Genomic DNA, 19441 nt, shown 5'->3' on the forward strand with positions numbered 1-19441 from the left:
CAATCACTGCTTGCCATTGTGGCATGGGTCCTCGGATGATGGCGAACCAGTGAGAAGCTGATGTGTTTTCTTATCTGTATCCTAAAATCTCTATATTGCGTCAGTTTCTGAGAATGTAGAATATCGTTGTATGGCACGACATCGTATGCATTATGGAAACTCATTTCTGACCAGAATTATGATGCGGATTATGGATTTGCGCAAAAGTTTTGAATGTTTGATTGTTGATGGGACAGAGAATTTCCGCTGTTGTTACAGGGGACGGGAAGATTTTGTCGAGAATGTCACTTAGTTCGTTTGAAGGGAAATTTTCCTTGTGAAATTTCGTTTCCTGTTCAAGACATCTGTCTAAGTTTGGCTCACGACAATAAAATACTGAGGGTTTCGAGTGTAGAAACCGGTAGAAAAGGTTGTGGGAAATGACCTAAACATCATAAATGTATCATTTTGAGAAATATTTTTTGTAGATTGACCTTGGTCTGTAAAGCTTCATCATTTCACCTTAAATTTTTGAAGTGCCATTGAGCAGAATGATAGAAAATAAGTTCAGAGATGAGATGCACTGAAATGAAAAGAGACCAGGGAATATCTTTGCTTGATTTCCAGAAGCTGCTTATTTTGCAGTTTCCATTCTTATATCAGATTTCAGAACTCGTACTATATGTGAGGAATGCTTGAAACTAAATGGATAGATATTTCTGAGATACTGAAAGTTACGTGGGCTAGATTTACTGGGTTACGATTTACCGCAAACCGCAAGTAATGCCAATAATAGCTCTGAATGCGTGAAAATATGTTAGATGCTCAAACTGTCTTGTCATATGTTAGAGGTATACCCACTCTGATCTGATGGAAATGCTTTCACATCACACAGAGAGACCCCATAAACTAAAACTTCTGTTATTGCCTTTTCACATTTTCGTGTCGGATAGTTTGATTCGAAAGACCTGGGAGAGAGGGGTACAGGGAACGGGAAATATTTGCGCCTGAAATGCTCAACTCATCGAGCGAGAGTCAGCGCCCTTGCTATTGTTCGACTTCTGCCACCACTGCCGCAGTTGCTGGGATCGGGCATCCAGATGTGACAATAACATTACTGACTTTACTTATAAGAATTGTTCATCAACCGAAAAGCTGAAGAACGTGAACGTGAAGGATAATGCTAAATTCTTCGAAGTCGTAATTATGAGACAGCTAATGGTGGCTAGACCTTTACCAGGCCATACTTAATGTTAAAGGAATCAGAAAGTTTTGGGAATTGACCAAGCATTGATCCATTATTTTGGTGGTTTAAAGACCGCGTCGTTAGGTAAACAATTGGAATTACATTGAAATCCCGTTGGAGTTAATTGCTCAGCTTTGTGAAGGTACACAAAGCCAGAGTATTAATAGTTCTTTTTTGTCTAGATTTCTTCGAGAAGCAGTCTAAATGCCGTAATCATATATATTGAAGGTTTCTATTGGCTTAATGCTGCCATGGAGAGCAGGACCAGCGCTGAGTGGTCAAAGGCCTGTGATAAATGAACTTTTAAATTTGTTCTAATAGTTGAAGCCATAACCTTAGGTAATATGTTTAGCTGATAACGAGGAAGATTGACGCTTTCTACCATTGCAAAGTGATGATGCCCACAAGAGTAATCATTACAAGAAGTGATTATGTATATTATGTAATGTTTGTTTACAGAAATGGGGTGCACTTTTGTAGTGATTATTGCATATTGTGATTTTGCACACTTGCAGCGTTCATTGCAGACTAAGGGGATTTTTGCTTTTCATTCATTCTGAAAGTAGAGATGAAAATAAAAAACGTAACATTGGATGCCAAAAGCCAACGTCCGCAGGCCTGGTAAAAAGTTTTGCTCAGGATTCTAGGATGAATTCCCATCCCCTTTTTTTTAATTTGTGACAATTATTTTAACCATTATAACTTTTCGAGACTTTCCCTTTACTGTTTTGAAGTTGGTCATGTTTTTAGTCTATTTTTTTTTTTTATAGGAGTCCAAGTCGTTTCACTTAAAAGCTTCTACAGCGTGACAGTTGGGAAATTAGTGTCATTAACTCGCATTGTCTCGATTCCTATTGTGCACAACGGAAAAAATAGTTGGTCACTTTCTTATTGTCTGTACATCTTTTTCATGTAAATGGCCTTGCTCAGTTTAACGCTCAAAAGAATAAAAAAAATAGTCAGATTGCCTCTTGAGGACTGCGAGAATCTTGGGTTATCGTTAAATTTCTTTTATCCGCAAATGTCTTCGTTTTGACTGACTTGGTTTTTTTTTTTCCTTCAGAAATCGGCTGTCCTATATCCTTCGAACTCATTATTTTCTTTGTTATACAGTATAACCCAGTACATAAGAGTATTATTTTTATTTCAGAAACCACTTACCATATACCAGTAATGTCTAAAGTTCTCTCTCTCTCTCTCTCTCTCTCTCTCTCTCTCTCTCTCTCTCTCTCTCTCTCTCTCTCTCTCTCTCTCTCTCTCTCTCTATATATATATATATATATATATATATATATATATATATATTATATATATATGTGTGTGTGTGTGTGTGTGTGTGTGCGTGTGTGTGAATTTACCTGGGAAATCTACATTAAACTGAAGATCCATGCAACTTACCTTGGATAATGCAAAATTTCAAACTTTGGCCTTCAGATCAGGCAAAAATATATTCAATTTAATGCGGCTGAAGGCCTGCTTTAAAAGGGGAATGATTAGGTAAATTCTGGGATTTAACTTAACTAGGTATATTTGCAATAGAAATTCATATCGTAAGAATGGTTAGCGCAACTGGGACAAAATACGATATTCCGTCACTACAAGATGAAAGAAGCAATGTGTGGGATATTCTGAAGGAAATACAATAGAACCCACTTCAAAGATCGCTGTAAGGAGAACTTAGTGAGGAAGCCAATATTGCACACAAGATGAGAGCTCAGAAGCCACAGCTGACTAACTCCTAATCTGTAATCGAAAACACCTATGCTTACTTCTAATTAAGGAAATGAACTCGATTCTGGTCATTCACAAGTTAACTGTTTCCGTTACACTTCACTTAAAATAAAAAGGCAGTAGAGGTCTCACTGTAAGAATATCGCACAATAAAAAAGAAACAGAAAAATAGTAATAGGCTAGCAGCGACACGACCAACTAAAAACCGTAAAACCTGGCAATTTACCATCGTCAGGATAGTTGTTCCTCGTACTTCAGGTTACCAGCTAGGGCGCGGAGCAAGTGAATTAACTCACTACAAAAACCTACTCTGCCCACAATAGCCATATGCTTAAGATGGGCCAGTTCAAGAGCAAGAATTGATTTATGCTGCTGACATTAGTAATAATTTTACCGTTTAATAAAAATGGTATTCAGCAGCATTTAATGAATGTAAAATGTTTACTTAATTGGTAAATAAGTTAGACCTAGCGTCAAGGGGTTAATGTGGTTATACTTAAAATACTCCATGCACTTATTAGTAAAAGACTTTTAGTCACACGGTTATGCAGTTAATATGTCTCGAAGCAGCAGTACAATGAAGTATTCGTGGTTTTAGTTAGTTGGTGCCACGATACTAAAAGCTCGGTTCCATTCAGGGCTCTATGACTGCAAGTGCCAGGAGGCACTGTTATAAGTACATGAGACGTATCAATACATAGTATTAGCTATGGAAGCGATTGGTTACTAATTACTCAGTAAAGAGTAGATTCAAGGACTTAGTGTTTTTCAATTACATAAAAGATGAAAATAAAGGGCAAATGTAAACATAGGTAATAATGTTAAATTACAATCAGTATGCCAAAGATTTATTTATTAGCCTTTGTAATGGCTGTATTTGTTCTTTAGCCCAATGGGCATCAAAATACACTACTTCACAGTAGAACACCATGGGCATTGTAAAGCAGTCAAAGGGCGCGACTGCTCTGACAGGTACATCTGGTCATAATTCAGAAGCATGTGCTCCTTAATATAAACGTGACACTTTGTGTGGTAAGAGCCTAGGGCTCTGAGAGCATACACTTTAATATTTACCATGCCTCTAGGGGCACGACAGGGAAGTCAAGAAGACTTATAGGACCAGAGAGTCTGGCAATTGGCACTCTGCTTAGGCAGGGCATAAATCAAAGCAAAGGGTGCTGTAATAAGACTTAAAATAAAATGAAGAATAAAGCTTTAGAGGTAAAGGAAAATACTACAAGAAGAATCAGTTACAAAGTGACAAGCAGGAAGTAATAGAGGAAGAGACCCAGCATCCTCCTCTGAATAGAGGTACCAAGGCCCTCCTTAAGATAGGGGAGCCAAAGGGCACAAGTGCGAGGGGAGCTCCTCGACTCACTTTGGCTACTTTGAGCACCTATGCCTTTATTTCTCTTCCTTGTCCCTTTTCAAGGTCGGAATGTGCATGTCTTCAGGGGCTTTGGGGGGAACGAGTCTGGAGGAGATGGGCGAGTTCCATCTATTCCGGTTGTTGTGACATCTGGATCAATGGGCCTCACAAGCTCGGACACAAGCCTTATCCCTTTCTTGGGTTCATCAGCCAGTTGGGAAGTGGCAGAATCCTTACTCAAGGATTGGTTGGCTAAGGACTGGGAGGAAGATGAAGTACTCATCGTGGCCGTGGGTGGCTCACAAGTTCCGATGACCATCTCAGGCACAGGTTGCTAGTTTTTGGGCGAGATTCTGCTGTGGCCAGAGGAATCCATCTCTTACCAGCACTGATAGCAGAGCCAAGCTGGGAGAAAAGAGGCGATCCGGACTTGGATCTCCTGGAAGGAGATTTGAGGTGTGTACTGGCACTGGGCAAGGCTTGGCTCAGGAATTAACCTGGTTGAGGGCGCCTCGTTCAGGATGGGCAGAGTTGTCATTACTTGGCGCATGAAGGTGGCACTGGCAGTGGGTTAAAGGTAGTCTTGTGAGGGTTATTCAGGCCTAATGAATGATCGGAGGGGTTTAGACCCCTTGATTGTTTTACTCTAGACATCTTGTCCCTGGAGGATGTCATAACCTCCAGGAATGTAGCTTGCTACAGCAAGTGTGCAGAATTTGGTTCTATAAGGTTTTGTGAACTATGTGGGAGTATCATCTTAACATGATTGATACTATCAATAGTGACTAGTTTATGGTGATCAGTTTTTGCCCTGTGGGGGACTCTGCCTTCCCTTATGAGAGAAATGTGCGCACAATTGTCATTGAATACTGTGACCTGGCGGGCGGATTAGTTACCTCAAGGAGGTGCCACAGATATGGAACCCTTGGCTGGAGGGCCTAACGATTCGGGGTTTTAACTGCCAAAGCAATGGTGGGAATACTAGTTCTCTTAGGGCATTTTACTCATAGAGCTGAGTAGCCATAAACTTTGCAAGCAGTGCAATAGCTTCGGCTGAAATCTTTATGTGGCACTGCCCCCATGTAGGTCGCAGACTTGCAATTCCTGGTTTGGGGTGGAACAGGTGCTTTCTGCTGAAGTTCAGTGCATATGCAGCACTGTTCTATGGGTGCCTTAACTTTTTGTAATGCGCATACACTGGTTTCTTTTGGGGGGTGTCCATTCTTGACTTGCGTTAAGAGTTTGTTGAGGCTTGTGAGGAGGGGTATATTTTCCTTCTGTGGGAACTAAGGTGAGGATGATTTATGTCCCAGGTGTAATGAAATGCTGCAGTTGGTTCTGCAGGTTCATTAAAACTCAAAAGACCTGGAATGGAATGATAGACAGAAGTTGAGACAAACAAAGGAGGAAGGAGCTCAACAAAACCAGTACCTTAAGCTAATTTATTATACAAAGTAATTTACGTAATGTACAAGTGACTCAGGTCCAATAACCAACAAAACAAATAAATATACATACTATAATGAATTAAACCATAACAAGGGCAGCAGCAATGAAAACCCAATTAAGTAATTCTTAAGCAAAAAAAAAAGCACAGCATAGATGCAAAAGCAGTAAAATACACATACAAAACCAGGCAGCATAATACACAAAAACACAGTATCATAAATAATGAAGAAGCTGTAAAATAAAGGTTACAATAAATACAAAAACAGGCAGCATAATAATACATTAGTGAATAAATGTTACAACATAACAAATGCAAAAACAGACAGACTCGAAAAGAATTGTCAAGACAGTCACAACTATCAATGAGGATGTAGACAAACAGGTGAACACGGTCGAGGCAATGAGGCAGCCACTGGCTGCAGAATAGGAACACATTCACAAAACAGATCACCCCGATAGAGTCGTCAAGACAGCCATTAGTTGCCAAAGGAACAAATCCTTGCACAGATGACCATGCTTGAAACATTGATGCATCCTCATGCTGCCATCAGGGAAAATGTCATACTAACAGACAAGGAGGTCCTCTACCTCCTGCCGAAGCCAACAGATTGGTAATACCTGTCGCGCATCCAGATGACTCCCTGCTGCTCTGTTGGAGAAATACTGTTATTCTCTGCTGCTACTCTGAAGCAGACTTGCTGCCGCCTTAAACCTGACTAACTCAGTCAGAGTCACTGAGACAGATGCCAACTCCTCAACAAAGAAAACCATGCAGAGGTAAGGAGGCAACAACCTACCAAAAGAACTGTCAAACGATTTTTCCCTTAAAAACAACCATTTAACCTCACACAGGTGTCACGCCAACAATAGCACTCGGCCGCAGTCTTAGGCACTTTATTGTATAGATGGGTGGTGAGGGCTGGTGGGGCGTAAAGCAAGAAATCCTTGAGCTGGAAAAGTTCAAGGATATCTTCCGTTTTAATGGCTTGGAGAGAGTCTAACAATCGGTTTGAGGCTTGGCTCTTTTTGAAGATAAACTTAGAATAGGTTTGACCTGCCTCCTTGGGCATGTTTCTCCACTGTTTCCTCCAATGGTCAGGAGTTATTTCAAAGGCTTTAATGATGGCTTGGTGGACAAGGGTGAGATCCCCTTGCTTCCAGGTTGGAGAGCATTGAATACAATGGTACATTTTCCTTCAAGGTGTTTGCCCAGGATCAGAGACACTTCTTCAGGAGAGGGCATGTAGGTCTTCAGGACCTTCTCGATATGGTCAAGCCAGGCAGGCTCAGCTTCATCCCATTTCTTTATGAAGGAATTACACTGTTGAGGGTCGCATGTGGAGTGGGGGTGGCTGTGTCGTGCCCTCCTTCAGCTTCCATTGCAAGCTGATGGGCCCTTTCTTTCTCACTCTCTGCCCTTTCTTTCTCCTTCTCTGCTCTTTCTGCTTCTCTTTTCTCCTGGGCTAGTCGCTCGACCTCTCTCTCCGCCTGATCGAAGTTTACTTACTCTTGGACCCACTCTCTGAGCTCCTTGTCCATCATCTCCAGTTTCTTCCCCATCTCCATATAAAACTTGAAGTCCTCATTTTGCGAGGCTTTGGTCAACTGAGCCATTTTGAGATGATTTTTTTGTATGGTAGGAGTGCCCTCTTTGCTGGTGATGTGGCACTGACACTCAGTCTGATTAACCTGAGTGACCTAGTTGATCAAAGAAACGAGTGTGATTGTTCCTTGGGACTTAGGATTGTGCAAAACGAATCAGGGTTTCTCGTAGGACTTAGAGTTCTTAAAAGACAAATTTGTCCATGAAAACGGCTTGGGTGTCTCAGAAGACTTATGGTGTCTGAAAAGACTTAGATTGTTTGAAAAGACTCAAATTGCATGCACTAAACGAATCAGGGCTGTTCAAAGGAACAGATTCGATATGTCTGGAATAAGACTCATGGTTCAATATGTCTGAATAAGACTCAAGGTTCGGAATGACCGGATTCAATATGTCTGATTAGACTCAAGTTTTGGGAGAAACGCATTCAGTAAGTCCGAATAAGACTCAAAGTTTTGAATCTTATTCAGAAATATTGAATTCGTTTCTCCTAAGACTTGAGTCTATTCAGGCATATTAAACCTTGATTCTTATTCCAGATGACCGAATTTAATGTCTGAATAAGACTCAAAGTTCGGGATGACCGAAGTTAATATGTCTGAATAAGACTCAAGGTTTGTGATGACTGAATTTAATGTCTGAATAGACTCAATGTATGTGAGGAACAAATTCAGTATGTCTGAAAAGACTCGAGGTTAGTGGTAAACGAATCAAGGGGGTCTTGTAAGACTGAGGTGTTCTCATTAAACAGATTCAGGAAGTCATGTAAGGACTTCGGATGGTCCAAATTGAGCAGAGATAAGCAGTCCCATAATGAATATATCGCCTCTAAATGGACTAGGGTGTTCAAAAGAATGGATATAACTCTGTAAATGGACGGGGGATGTTTAAAAGAGCAGATATCACATCTCTAAATGGACTCGAGAATGTTCAAAAGAATGGGTACAACGTTGCTAGTGGACTGGGATTTAGTACAATGTTTTAACGCAAGCCCTAAAATAATGATTTACTAAGAATTATCGAAGCTAGCTGCATGTAGTAATTAATACCACTTAAAATGTGAAACAGGAGTTTCAGGGAATTAAATATAGAATAAATGATGGGAACATCCAGTGCCCACTTAAATCCGTGTATGGCAACACGGAATCGGTTAAAAGGATAGAGCAAGTCTTGGTGGGGTTTTAATTTGGTACCAGACCCGCTCAGAGACAATGGTAAAAGCTTATGGAAGGTTTCATGTGATTTCCACACATAATGTTAAAGAATCTTGCTCGTGCAAAAGGAACTGCTTAAAATTATCAAGCATAAACCGATTAGAAAAATATTTCACATGCTTAAAAGAAAAGGCATTTACTGTTGTTATGAGACCTGATTTGGGCACATGACCGAATTTTACACACGTGTTGAGTGAATCTTGTGGTCAGTAGTAAAGGGTCACTCGTGTAAGACACCTTGACAGCTCAAAGTCCTTTGCTTCTGCCTACCACACATGGCATGAACAAAACTTTATGGAGAGCTTAATTTTGGGAAATAACCTAGAAGTTCTGGGAACATTTCCTCTCAGTTGGGAATGAATAAACGGAAAATAATTTGAAGGAAAATAGGATTTACCATGTGCATTACTTTATAGAGGAATTTAAACAAATGCAAATATCAAACAAAATATTGACTTGTGTGGTCTGAACAAAGTTTTATGCCTTTATGAGATATACTTGACAAAACAAAATAACATATTTGCCTAATGAATTCATAACATCTATGAGAGAAAGAGAGTAAAATCTTAAATCCAGTGATACATAAGTTGCTGGACCGGTTAGTCTTTGGGGCTTCTAATGTGTGCCTTACTGAATTTTCAAACAGAAAAATTGTCCAAATCACATGGGAAAGGAAATAACAGCAATATATCCTGTTGAACATTTCGAAACTCACTTTTCCTAACTAGCCTGTCATGAAAAACATGCAAGCTATCATGCATTAACTATCAAAAGCTTGTGAATTGGTTAGTAACTCTGTTCTCTGTATAACCTCTGGAGATTATGAGGGTTTGCCTTGGACGAGGGTTAGCATTCCTCCCAGGTCTGTGCCTGGAATTAAAGATTTGTCGGCAGTCAACTCGAACAAGAAAGAGAATTAGAGTCCCAAAACAGTGGTTGGAGAAAGGTTGTAGGGGCGAGTTTGCTTATAGTGTATTATATAATAGCAAATGAAAGTGCCTTAGTGGCGTGGTCGGTATGGTGTTGGCTTGCCATCTCAGTGGCCACGAGTTCGATTCTCAGGCATTCCACTGAGGAGTGAGAGATGTGTATTTCTGGTGATAGAAGTTCACTCTCGACGTGGTTCAGAAGTCATGTAAAGCCGTTGGTCCCGTTGCTGACTAACCACTGGTTCCATGCAACGTCAAAAGACAATACAAACAAACAAACAAACAATAGCAAATGAATAAATTCAATATTAGTTATATTAGGATGCTTTGACCAATGAGATGGTATGTGGGAGTTTACTCTTGACTATATATATATATATATATATATTATATATATATGTATGTATGTATGTATGTAGGGTATATATGTGTGTGTGTTGTGTGTATTTATATTTATTTATTATTTATATATATTTATTTTCTACCGAATACCATTATTCAGTCTCACTTAGTTACTTTCATTTGTGAATACTGTACCGTGAATCAGTGTAGCTCAAATTTGATTCTGTTCTACATAGCCCACAAATCTATATGCGTTTCTGGCATATTATGTTTTCCTCCTAACCCCTTACAAGTCAACAGTTTAGAATAATCCATTAGAATAACTGCTTCTGAACCTGCGTGGTATGCAAATGAAGCAGGAGTTCTAGAGACTCGAGTGTACTTTGTTGATCCTTTCCAGCCCTGATCCAAATGTAATAGAGTGACTTAATTTGCTTTTCATTCGTTTTTCACGGATTATGTTCGAAATTAGCTAATGGGGGAGTACAGTGCTGAGTGAGGATTGTTAGGGTTTTCGTTATGACTGTTTTTAGTTTTCTGTAAAATAAAACTATTAAGATGGCTTTGTCTGTTCGTTTGCACTTTTTCTTTCCGCCATCACATCTTAAATACCATTGTGACTAGAGGGCTGCAAATATTCATGTTGATCATCCACCCTCCAATCATCAAATTTACCAAATTGCATCCCTCTAACCACCGTAGTTTTTAATTTATTTAAAGTTAACGTTAGCCATGATCGTGCGTCTGACAGCGCTACAGGTGCCAACAACACAGGTCACCACCGAGCCGTGGCTGAGAATTTCATACAGCAATATACGCTTTTCAGAAGACTCGATTGCGACGAAGCAGCAAGGCGCATTTTGTAATTGTTAATTTTATTCACGGCAGTCTGAAGCGATGCAGTGAACTAGGTGTCTGTAAAGTTCGTTCACAGATTTCTGGATGACGTTTGATTCACCAAGAAAGAATTCTTGAGAAACTGAGTGTGAAGGCAACCGGTAGATCTAGAGGGAGGCAGTGAAATCTTTTATGGAAAAATGGATATTTCTGCGGAACCATTTCTGCTATTTATTTATTCATGAATTTCCATTTCACTTTATTCCTTTTTAAAACTGCTTTTCATTTATTGATAGTCTTCAGTCAATTCTTTCTAACGTTCAAGCTCAGAACGATTAGAGACTTTTTTATAAATGCAAGTAAGCTATCAGCCTGTTTTTTCTGTTATGTGATAAAAGTTTTATACATATCTTCTATGAATATTTAAATATTTTTTGTATTTAATACCATCGATATTTTATAACAAGATTTCTTCAAAAAACGAGTGAGTGGCAAAAAAAAAAAACAATTGTTTTCCTTGAGTCTTGCTGAATACTTTGAAAATTCGTATACTATTGGCACTTATTGTTCTGCCTAAAACGAATGACTGTAACATGGCCTATCTCCAGAGAATTGGTGTCTTTTAGACATTATTCTGATTATTCATAATCCCTTTCTGAAAGATACGACTAAGAATAAAACCTGTCTTTTACATATTTTATGGTGTAATTGAGTGTATTGTTAGTTCATTTGAACTACATTTTGATAAGTACCCTCATTTCCTCTATATTTCTAGCATTCTACTTCTCATTTTGAATACCATAGCGTTTTGTCATATTCCATCAAATTCATTTCTTTAGGCTTTTTAATCTTTAGTCCTGTTGTTATGCATATGAAATGCAATTTTTATTTCTTTCATTCCCTGCTTTGTTGCTCTAGTAAACCGAATGCATGCATCAATCGAAGCCCCCGTGGACATTTGAGGCTCTTACAAATTTAGCCATCCACCATCTATTGATATTTGGTGAACGATGTAAATGAGTATCACCTCTGAAGCAGGTGGTACTGAATCCGGCATTTGCCTTAGGAAAACACCTTACTTATCGTGAGACAGCGGTTGTTCACGATGGACCATCATCAGCTGTCTTCTTTGGAAACACTCATAGCTTCATCATGACTGACAGATTCCTGCCAGTTCCCTTGAGATAATCCTGGGTTCACGATTTCATCACAGAACTGAACAGTACACCCTAAGGTGGGTGAATTTTTTAAGCCTTTTAGCTCACACGCGTCTCTTGCATCTTACAAGATAATTTCGTAAGATTATTACCCCACCATTACAACTCACGATAGACTCGTGCAAAAAATGTCATCTTCCCCAGAACTACGTTCATTTGAGGTATCTTGAGCTGTCCAAAAAGACTAGAACGACGCATTCATTGGCATTGCTGAGGGTGAAGCAAAGGACCTGAGAGGGATGTTAAGATTATTTGCACAATCACGTCTAAGACACTTTTACGCAGTCCTTAGTTACATACCGTTGGACTGCCGCATCAGCCTCTTGACTACTCTCGATGGGGCACCCAGCAGGTCCGTTGTGAAGTAATTTTAATACCGAATTGCTATCTACATGCAGCACAAGTAATTTGGGCATTCATGTCTGTTACACGAAGTGTATAGTTAATCATTTGTAACTCACGCTTTGTTTTTCCTAAGGATTTTTAGCACAATGATCTGCGTATAATTGATTTTATTACCACCATCAGTTTTATCTTTTAGCATTTTCATGTTTAATTGGCCATTTAGCTGTTTTTTTTTTTTTTTTTTTTTTTTTTTTTTTTTTTTTTGCAAGCTTTCATTGTCATTTTGGGTATAATGTCTGTTCATCACCATCCCTTCGTGTCATCATTAGAACGTTTCACTTGGCTTTCAAAATCATAGGACAATTGTTTGTCATAGAATTAATCTTAGGTTGATTACTTGGTTGTTTGGAGTAGTTATTAAGCATGTTATAAGCTTAGAATTCATCGAGAATTAGACGCGGTAAAAGTATTTTAGTGCTTTAAGGTGAGAGGTTATTTAGACCTTGTTCTTAAGAATTTACTAATATCTCGGCAAATGGTCTTGTGGTCAATCATGTTGTTTATCACAGAAGGAAGAGTCTTACTTCAGTACCCTAATTTCGCCTGTTTTCTATCTCTGAGCAAGTAGACAATTTCGGAAATAATTGATATTTATTTTATTATTTTTTTCTATGTCTCCATCTTCTTTCCCTTTACTTCCCTTCAGTTGTTATTTGGTAGATATCTCTCCTAGACGCATTGTTCTTGATATGCGGCCTCATTACTGGCAAGTTAGTAAACTACTTTTTAGGATCAAAATTTTCAATTAAATCTTATGCACCCCAGTATCTCACACTGGCTTCTTCTTTAGCGGCCATTAAACAGCCGAGGTAGTCGGTAACAGTAATCAAGTTGTAAGTAGGTGGTCCTGAGTACACCTACACCTGATGTTGTTACTACCCCCCCCCCCCCCCCCTCCCACAACTCCTTCCACTCCTTTCTGCATGTAACTTTACTTAACCTGAATAGTGGAGGCATCCCAACTCATATTCCCATAATCCAAGACAAGGCCCTTTTCTGCAGGTAAAGGCGAAGCTAACAAGGATTGGAATGAGGACGAGATTGGGGCTGAATTCAAGTAAGGGGTTGAATGAAGTTGGCGGTGAACCAGAAAGAAAAAGGATACCCATTTTGAGCAGTATTAGTAAAACCTGCTCAGATACCAGGCATAAATGCGCATATAACGCAACGACTAAATTGTAACATTGTGCAAGATGACTGTGTAACATTGCTGTTTTAATTGTGTTTAAAACTGATTGTACTTTGTTAATAACTAGAGTGTTAAGTGGGATCATGTCAAGATTAGCGAACCCACTATTTTTCAAGGTAACATTATATCACTTTGATTTGTTTATATGTTTGTATATTATATGTATGTGTGTATACATATAATATACAAAGAAATTTGAAGAAATCCTGATTTCCGGTAGCGGGAAACGAACCCGCGATACCATAATCACGACGAGGTCACCTTGCCGACCTGACCATGAGAAGGATTAAGTCTATACGTTCTCCTACATATATATACATGTCGTTTTCTGAGATATATATTCATTAGAGCTGGAATAGACCCATCCCCACCATCGTAGTCAAGTGGGCAATGGTTTTATTGCTTTTTAGGCTGAAATATGTATGTAGAAAGTGTATGCGCGCGCGCGGCGCACACACACATACATACATACATAGATACATACATACATATATATATATATATATATATATATATATATATATATATATATATATGTGTGTGTGTGTGTGTGTGTGTGTGTAAATGAAATGGTATATTACTGTTTTGAAAATTACTGGGTTCGCTAATCTTGACATAATCCGTTAAGTAGATACTGCACTTCCTCGATTTTAGTGAACTTGTGGAAATTCCTTAGCCCACAAGATATCATTTATCCTGGATGGTATTTCAAGTGATTATAATTTTTTCTCATATTTTATTCCCCTTCTAATCACTACCAAGCGTATGCTAAACGTAACTTGATGACGCACCCTTGTGTTCGCAGGTATTTGAACTCGGCACTCGATAATGGTGACTCGTTCATTTGCTTAGATTTGTGCTAAGTAAGGAGAACCATTCTAATGTTGATATTGCAACACGCATCAACACTTACCTCCGCATATCAAGGGCAAATAAACAACATACTTATCTGTCGCGAACAGGCTTACCGTTGCGTATTTTTGGAATGACGTGTGTGTGTGTGTGTGTGTGTGCGTGTGTGTGTGTGGCTTGCAACATATTAAGTGGCATCTTTTCGTGTTTTTTTTTTAATCATTCATCTTCTATAATTTAATGAGGTTGTAATTGTGCCTCCTCATCAGTTAAAATTAGGCATTACTTTGATTAACCTTTTCTCTCTCTCATGAATAAAAAATACATTTTTACTCTCCCAAAAGGATATTCTCTCTCTCTCTCTCTCTCTCTCTCTCTCTCTCTCTCTCTCTCTCTCTCTCTCTCTCTCTCTCTAACTCTCTCTCTCTCTCTCTCTCTCAGAAGAAGAAAATTATCATGAAAGTGCACATAAACGTCCCCCTCCCTTTTTTCATCCCCCGCCTCTAGAAATGAAATGCCTCCACCAACGCAACAGTCGCCCAGTCCCTTTCATCCCCCGGCGGGAGTGCCATACCAGGACAGATGCTTCCACTTTCTCCACGAGGCACTCAACGTGGCACCTTATAAAATAAGTCAGCGTCTGTAACCAACTGCCGGCATTGCGAGCCAAGAAAGATGTCCGTCGAATGGAGAGAAGCTGAAAATAATCTGAGGCACCTGTAAGCAACCTTCCTCGCCGGACGCGGGTTTCCATGGAGATCGAGTCATCCTCGCGGTTGGCTGCCTCTCCATAGCATTATTGCGAAAACGAAGCTTAAGAGTTGCTCATTATTTTTATTTTGCTTTCTGGTGGTTTTATCGTTTGAGACGCGGTTTTTTTTAAGCCATCAAACATATATTTAATTTTTCTGGATAATGCCAGAAAGACAGAAGACTACCGAAAAATCGGTGTGTGCAACAATTAAGTTTTTATTTTTTATGCTTAGAATTTATCCTGTGCACGCCTACGGCTTCCACAGTTAAAACGACTAAGGTTTATTACATTTAAATTATATTTAAATGTAATAAACGGAGTTTTAGTAGATCGTTCTTGATTGACATATAATTCATCATTTTAATGTAAGTGATTCTTCTAAGAAACCTGTTCAGTTTTGCGATCAGTTTGCCATCACTTATTTAAATCAAAGTTCTTTGAAAAATATTACATCACACAGTTAAAGTAGAATCTCTATCTGTTTAAGTTAAAAGATGATTTCTTCTCACATTTTTGCCCTCTTTCATCTTGGGTTTTTCTTAATGATAATTCAAACTCGTTAATGGCAAGTTGCTAGGCAAATATGGATTTAACCTCGATAACCATAGTCGCTGGGCCTCAATTTAAATAAAGCAGTCAGAATATATCGTGTTTGCGGGTATTTTCATAATTACTTTTCCGATTTGGTAAATGTTTGCCAGTTTCCAAAAACTTTCTAATAAACATAACGATAACTTTGATTGATCTCGTCACTCGCCTCTCTTGATGGTAAACCTTAGATCATAATGCTGTTATGATTTGCAACAGTGATCTTTGAGTAACTTGTTCAGGTCATTAATATCAATTGTTCAGGTCAATAATATGACAGAAAATAAACTGAGGACCTCTTCACATGTGTTCCCTAAAATAAATTCAACATTACGCTGAATTTTCAAATTCGATATTCATATAGGTCATTGGACCAACAAACACGCAAATAAAAACTTTACTACACACACACACACACACACACACACACACACACACACACACACACACACACATAAAAGCAAGGAATAGATGAATCTTATGTTAGAACGCTTGAAGATATCTGTACGGGTAGTACAGCAATCCTAAAACTACATAAAGACAGTGAAATTGCAAACGAAGCAGGGGAAAGAAGAGAAAACAATGGATTGACGAGCCAAGAAAATTGCAGGTAGACTGGCATAAAGACCATAAACCGACGGGAGTGGAACGACATATCTGAGGCCTTTTTCCTGCAGTGGACTAGCAATGGCTGATGATGATTATATATATATATATATATATATATATATATATATATATATATATATATATATATATATATATATATATATATATATATATATATATAATATATATGTGTGTGTGTGTGTGTGTATATTTCATGGAAAGTTGTGAATAAATACATAGACTGAGAAGTAAGTGTAACTCCATCTTCAAGTGGCAATTCTGACAATATCAGAACAAGACAACAATTCAAATAATTTGTAATCCAAAGATAAGAGGGCAAAATCATCCATGAAATTCCCATGAATGGGAAATTCAGAAATTCCCTCTCCCTCATCAATAACAAATGTCTTTTGTTCATAATTAATGAGAAGGATGGGCCTGCCTCCCAGTGCACAACTTCACTATCCTTGGAGGGATGGACGAGAGGCATAGGTACACCTATAGGTCATCTTCCACATTCATCTGAGACTTGTACTTGATTTTCATGGCTTTCGGAGCTGATAGTGCAGCAGATAAAATAATGTCACTAAAATACTTCACTTAATTTTACAAGCATGAAATTTAATAAGGTATACATCCTCTCCATAGGCCAATTTTTAAAAATTACTGGGTGTCCACTCAAAATTCCAAAATGGCTGCCAGTTTTCAAGATGGCCATTAATCAAGGTTTTAACTTGGGACTCATGTGCCTCTGGTCATGGTTTTATGGATTAGTTTTGGTTATACACATTTTATGTAGAGTCATCAAGCAAAAGTAAAATTTATATCTGTTAAAGATTTCATATAGCATATACGTATGAAAGATATCATGCAATAGGACAGCCACAGACTTTAAATAATTGTGTCTCAAGATTCAGTAGGCATGGAATAATGTCTTCTTGTTTAATATGATAGTTTCCAAGTCTATATATAAGGTAGGTAGTGGTTTTATCTTTAGCATTAGTTTAAGAGTGAATGTCAGCGGACTACCAAGGGACATTGGGGACTTCACTGCTGTGTAACTCAGCATGGGGTTCAGTGTCAACTAATCTTGCTTTACTTGCGCTGAACCTAGCTTTGTTTTAGTGTAGTTTAGTAGTTTAGTGTCGCAAATGCTGTCTACTAGCCCCATATCAATTAGCTGGTAGAAAGTATATATTCAGTTGGTAGATCTAGTTAGATATCCACGCCTGAATTGACAGGAGGTGCCAGTGCAGGAGAGCCGAGTCAAGGGTAAATGGGGCTTTACATGGCTTGTTCATGTACGTACCTGGATGGTGTACAGATCACATTGGACTTATATGGCACTGGATGAATGCTCAGTCTAGGTGTAGAGTGACCAAACCTAGTTCCCATTGATTGGGTTAGGTGTAGGGTGACCAAACCTAGTTGTATCCCGTACCTCAATGTGCATATCAGATAAAAGGTGATAAAATGATAGACCCTTGGCCTTAGTTAAGAGCTCACAATGGCAAGTGTAAATTCAATCTCACTCAAATGTTGTCTTCGCCAGGAAGACAAAAAAAAAAAAAAAAATTAAGGTCTAACTTCACCCTTGGTCTCTGTACATCATAATCTTGAATATGATGGGTAAATAATGATTTCAACAAATGTGCCATCATTATAGGAGATTGGTGAAATGCCACTTAACTTTGATCTAGCAAGGCTGGATAAAGACAGTGGCATAGAGGCAACACTGCAAAAAAACATGGCAAAATACCACAAGAGCTGTAGGGTTATGTTTAATAATGCCAAACTTGATTGTGCAAGAAAGCGAAGTTCTACAGTTGAAGGTAGTGAAACACAGGAAAATCATGCTAAACAGCATCGAATGATTCATGACAATGAAGCATGCATTTTTTGTGAAAATGGGACACTTGCATTAGATCTTCGACAAGTAATGACCACGCACCTCAACAAGAGACCACATGAGTGTGCTTACACACTGAATAATGGTAAATTATTGGCAAAACTAGGTGCAAGTGATGCACTTGCACAAGAGCTGAAATACCATCTTGCATGTCTCACAGGACTCTACAGTAGGTAGAGGTCCTATCTTAGAAAATCTTTAGAACAATGTTGCAGTGAAGAACCAGATGTATAGCCACTGGTTCTCTCAGAGCTGGTTAATTATATAATTGAAAGCAGCTTGATTTTGGATGGTCCTGCCATATTTCCTCATGTAGATATCCCAATTATACCAGCAGTGCCTGGAACAATTGGGTATTGCCTCACCCACTGTAAGTACAACAAGAGTAGCAGAATTGTTAGCAGAAATCCCTGAATTAGAAGCACACAAGAAAGGAAGAAGTGTGCTACTTGCCTTGCAGAAAGATGTAGCTTTAGCCCTATCTCGGGCATATGAATATTCAGATACACTTGTGATTGCTAAAGCAGCAAAGATACTAAGGAAGCATATTCTGGATCATCGGTACAGGTTGGACGGTATTTTTGGTGAAGGATGCATCAGTGATGCCATACCTCAAAGTCTGCTCCAGTTCACTAGTATAGTCAAACAGAGCAGACATAAAGTCATAGCAAAGGTTGGCTCATCAAAGTCAGACCTGGCTATTGCTCAGCACCTGCAGTACAACTGATTCTCAAAACAGAAGGAAGAAGCAAGTGTAGGTCGACACTCAAATAATAAGGAAACTCTTTTTCCAGTGTTCATGGGCATGGCTATCTATGCCAAAACCAGGAAAAGAAACCTTGTAGAAATGCTTCATGATCATGGCATGAGCATTTCCTATGACAGGGTGCTGGAGATATCAGCCCAACTGGGAGATGCTACTGTCACCAAGTATGTGGAAGATGGTGTAGTCTGTCCATCTGTCTTGAGATAGGGGTTGTTCACCACTGTGGCCATGGACAATATTGATAACAACCCTTCAGCAACTACGGCTGTTACCTCTTTTCATGTGGGACCAGCATTTCAGTATTCCAGTTACCTTGCCAAAGACAAATTGGGGAAGAGCTTCAGCCAGTACAGCTTGGGCCAGAGAGGGTAAAATCTATACCCTACTTCTTTCAATTCCAAAAACCCAACACCATCAAGTGGTTCAGTTCCACAGCCAGTCTCACACCTGCTA

General features: G+C 38.9%; 1 protein-coding gene across 1 annotated transcript; it reads left to right on the top strand.

Moving 5' to 3' along the window:
• Positions 1-12252: 12252 nt before the first annotated feature.
• On the top strand, positions 12253-18949 carry LOC135195894 (uncharacterized). The gene is made up of 3 exons (XM_064222400.1): positions 12253-12268; positions 13324-13378; positions 18598-18949. Exons 1-3 carry the CDS (start codon positions 12253-12255, stop codon positions 18947-18949), a joined length of 423 nt encoding a protein of 140 aa, XP_064078470.1.
• The last annotated feature ends 492 nt before the right edge of the window (positions 18950-19441 follow it).

The sequence above is a fragment of the Macrobrachium nipponense genome, chromosome 17, assembly GCF_015104395.2.
Source record: "Macrobrachium nipponense isolate FS-2020 chromosome 17, ASM1510439v2, whole genome shotgun sequence".
Lineage (NCBI taxonomy): Eukaryota > Metazoa > Arthropoda > Malacostraca > Decapoda > Palaemonidae > Macrobrachium > Macrobrachium nipponense.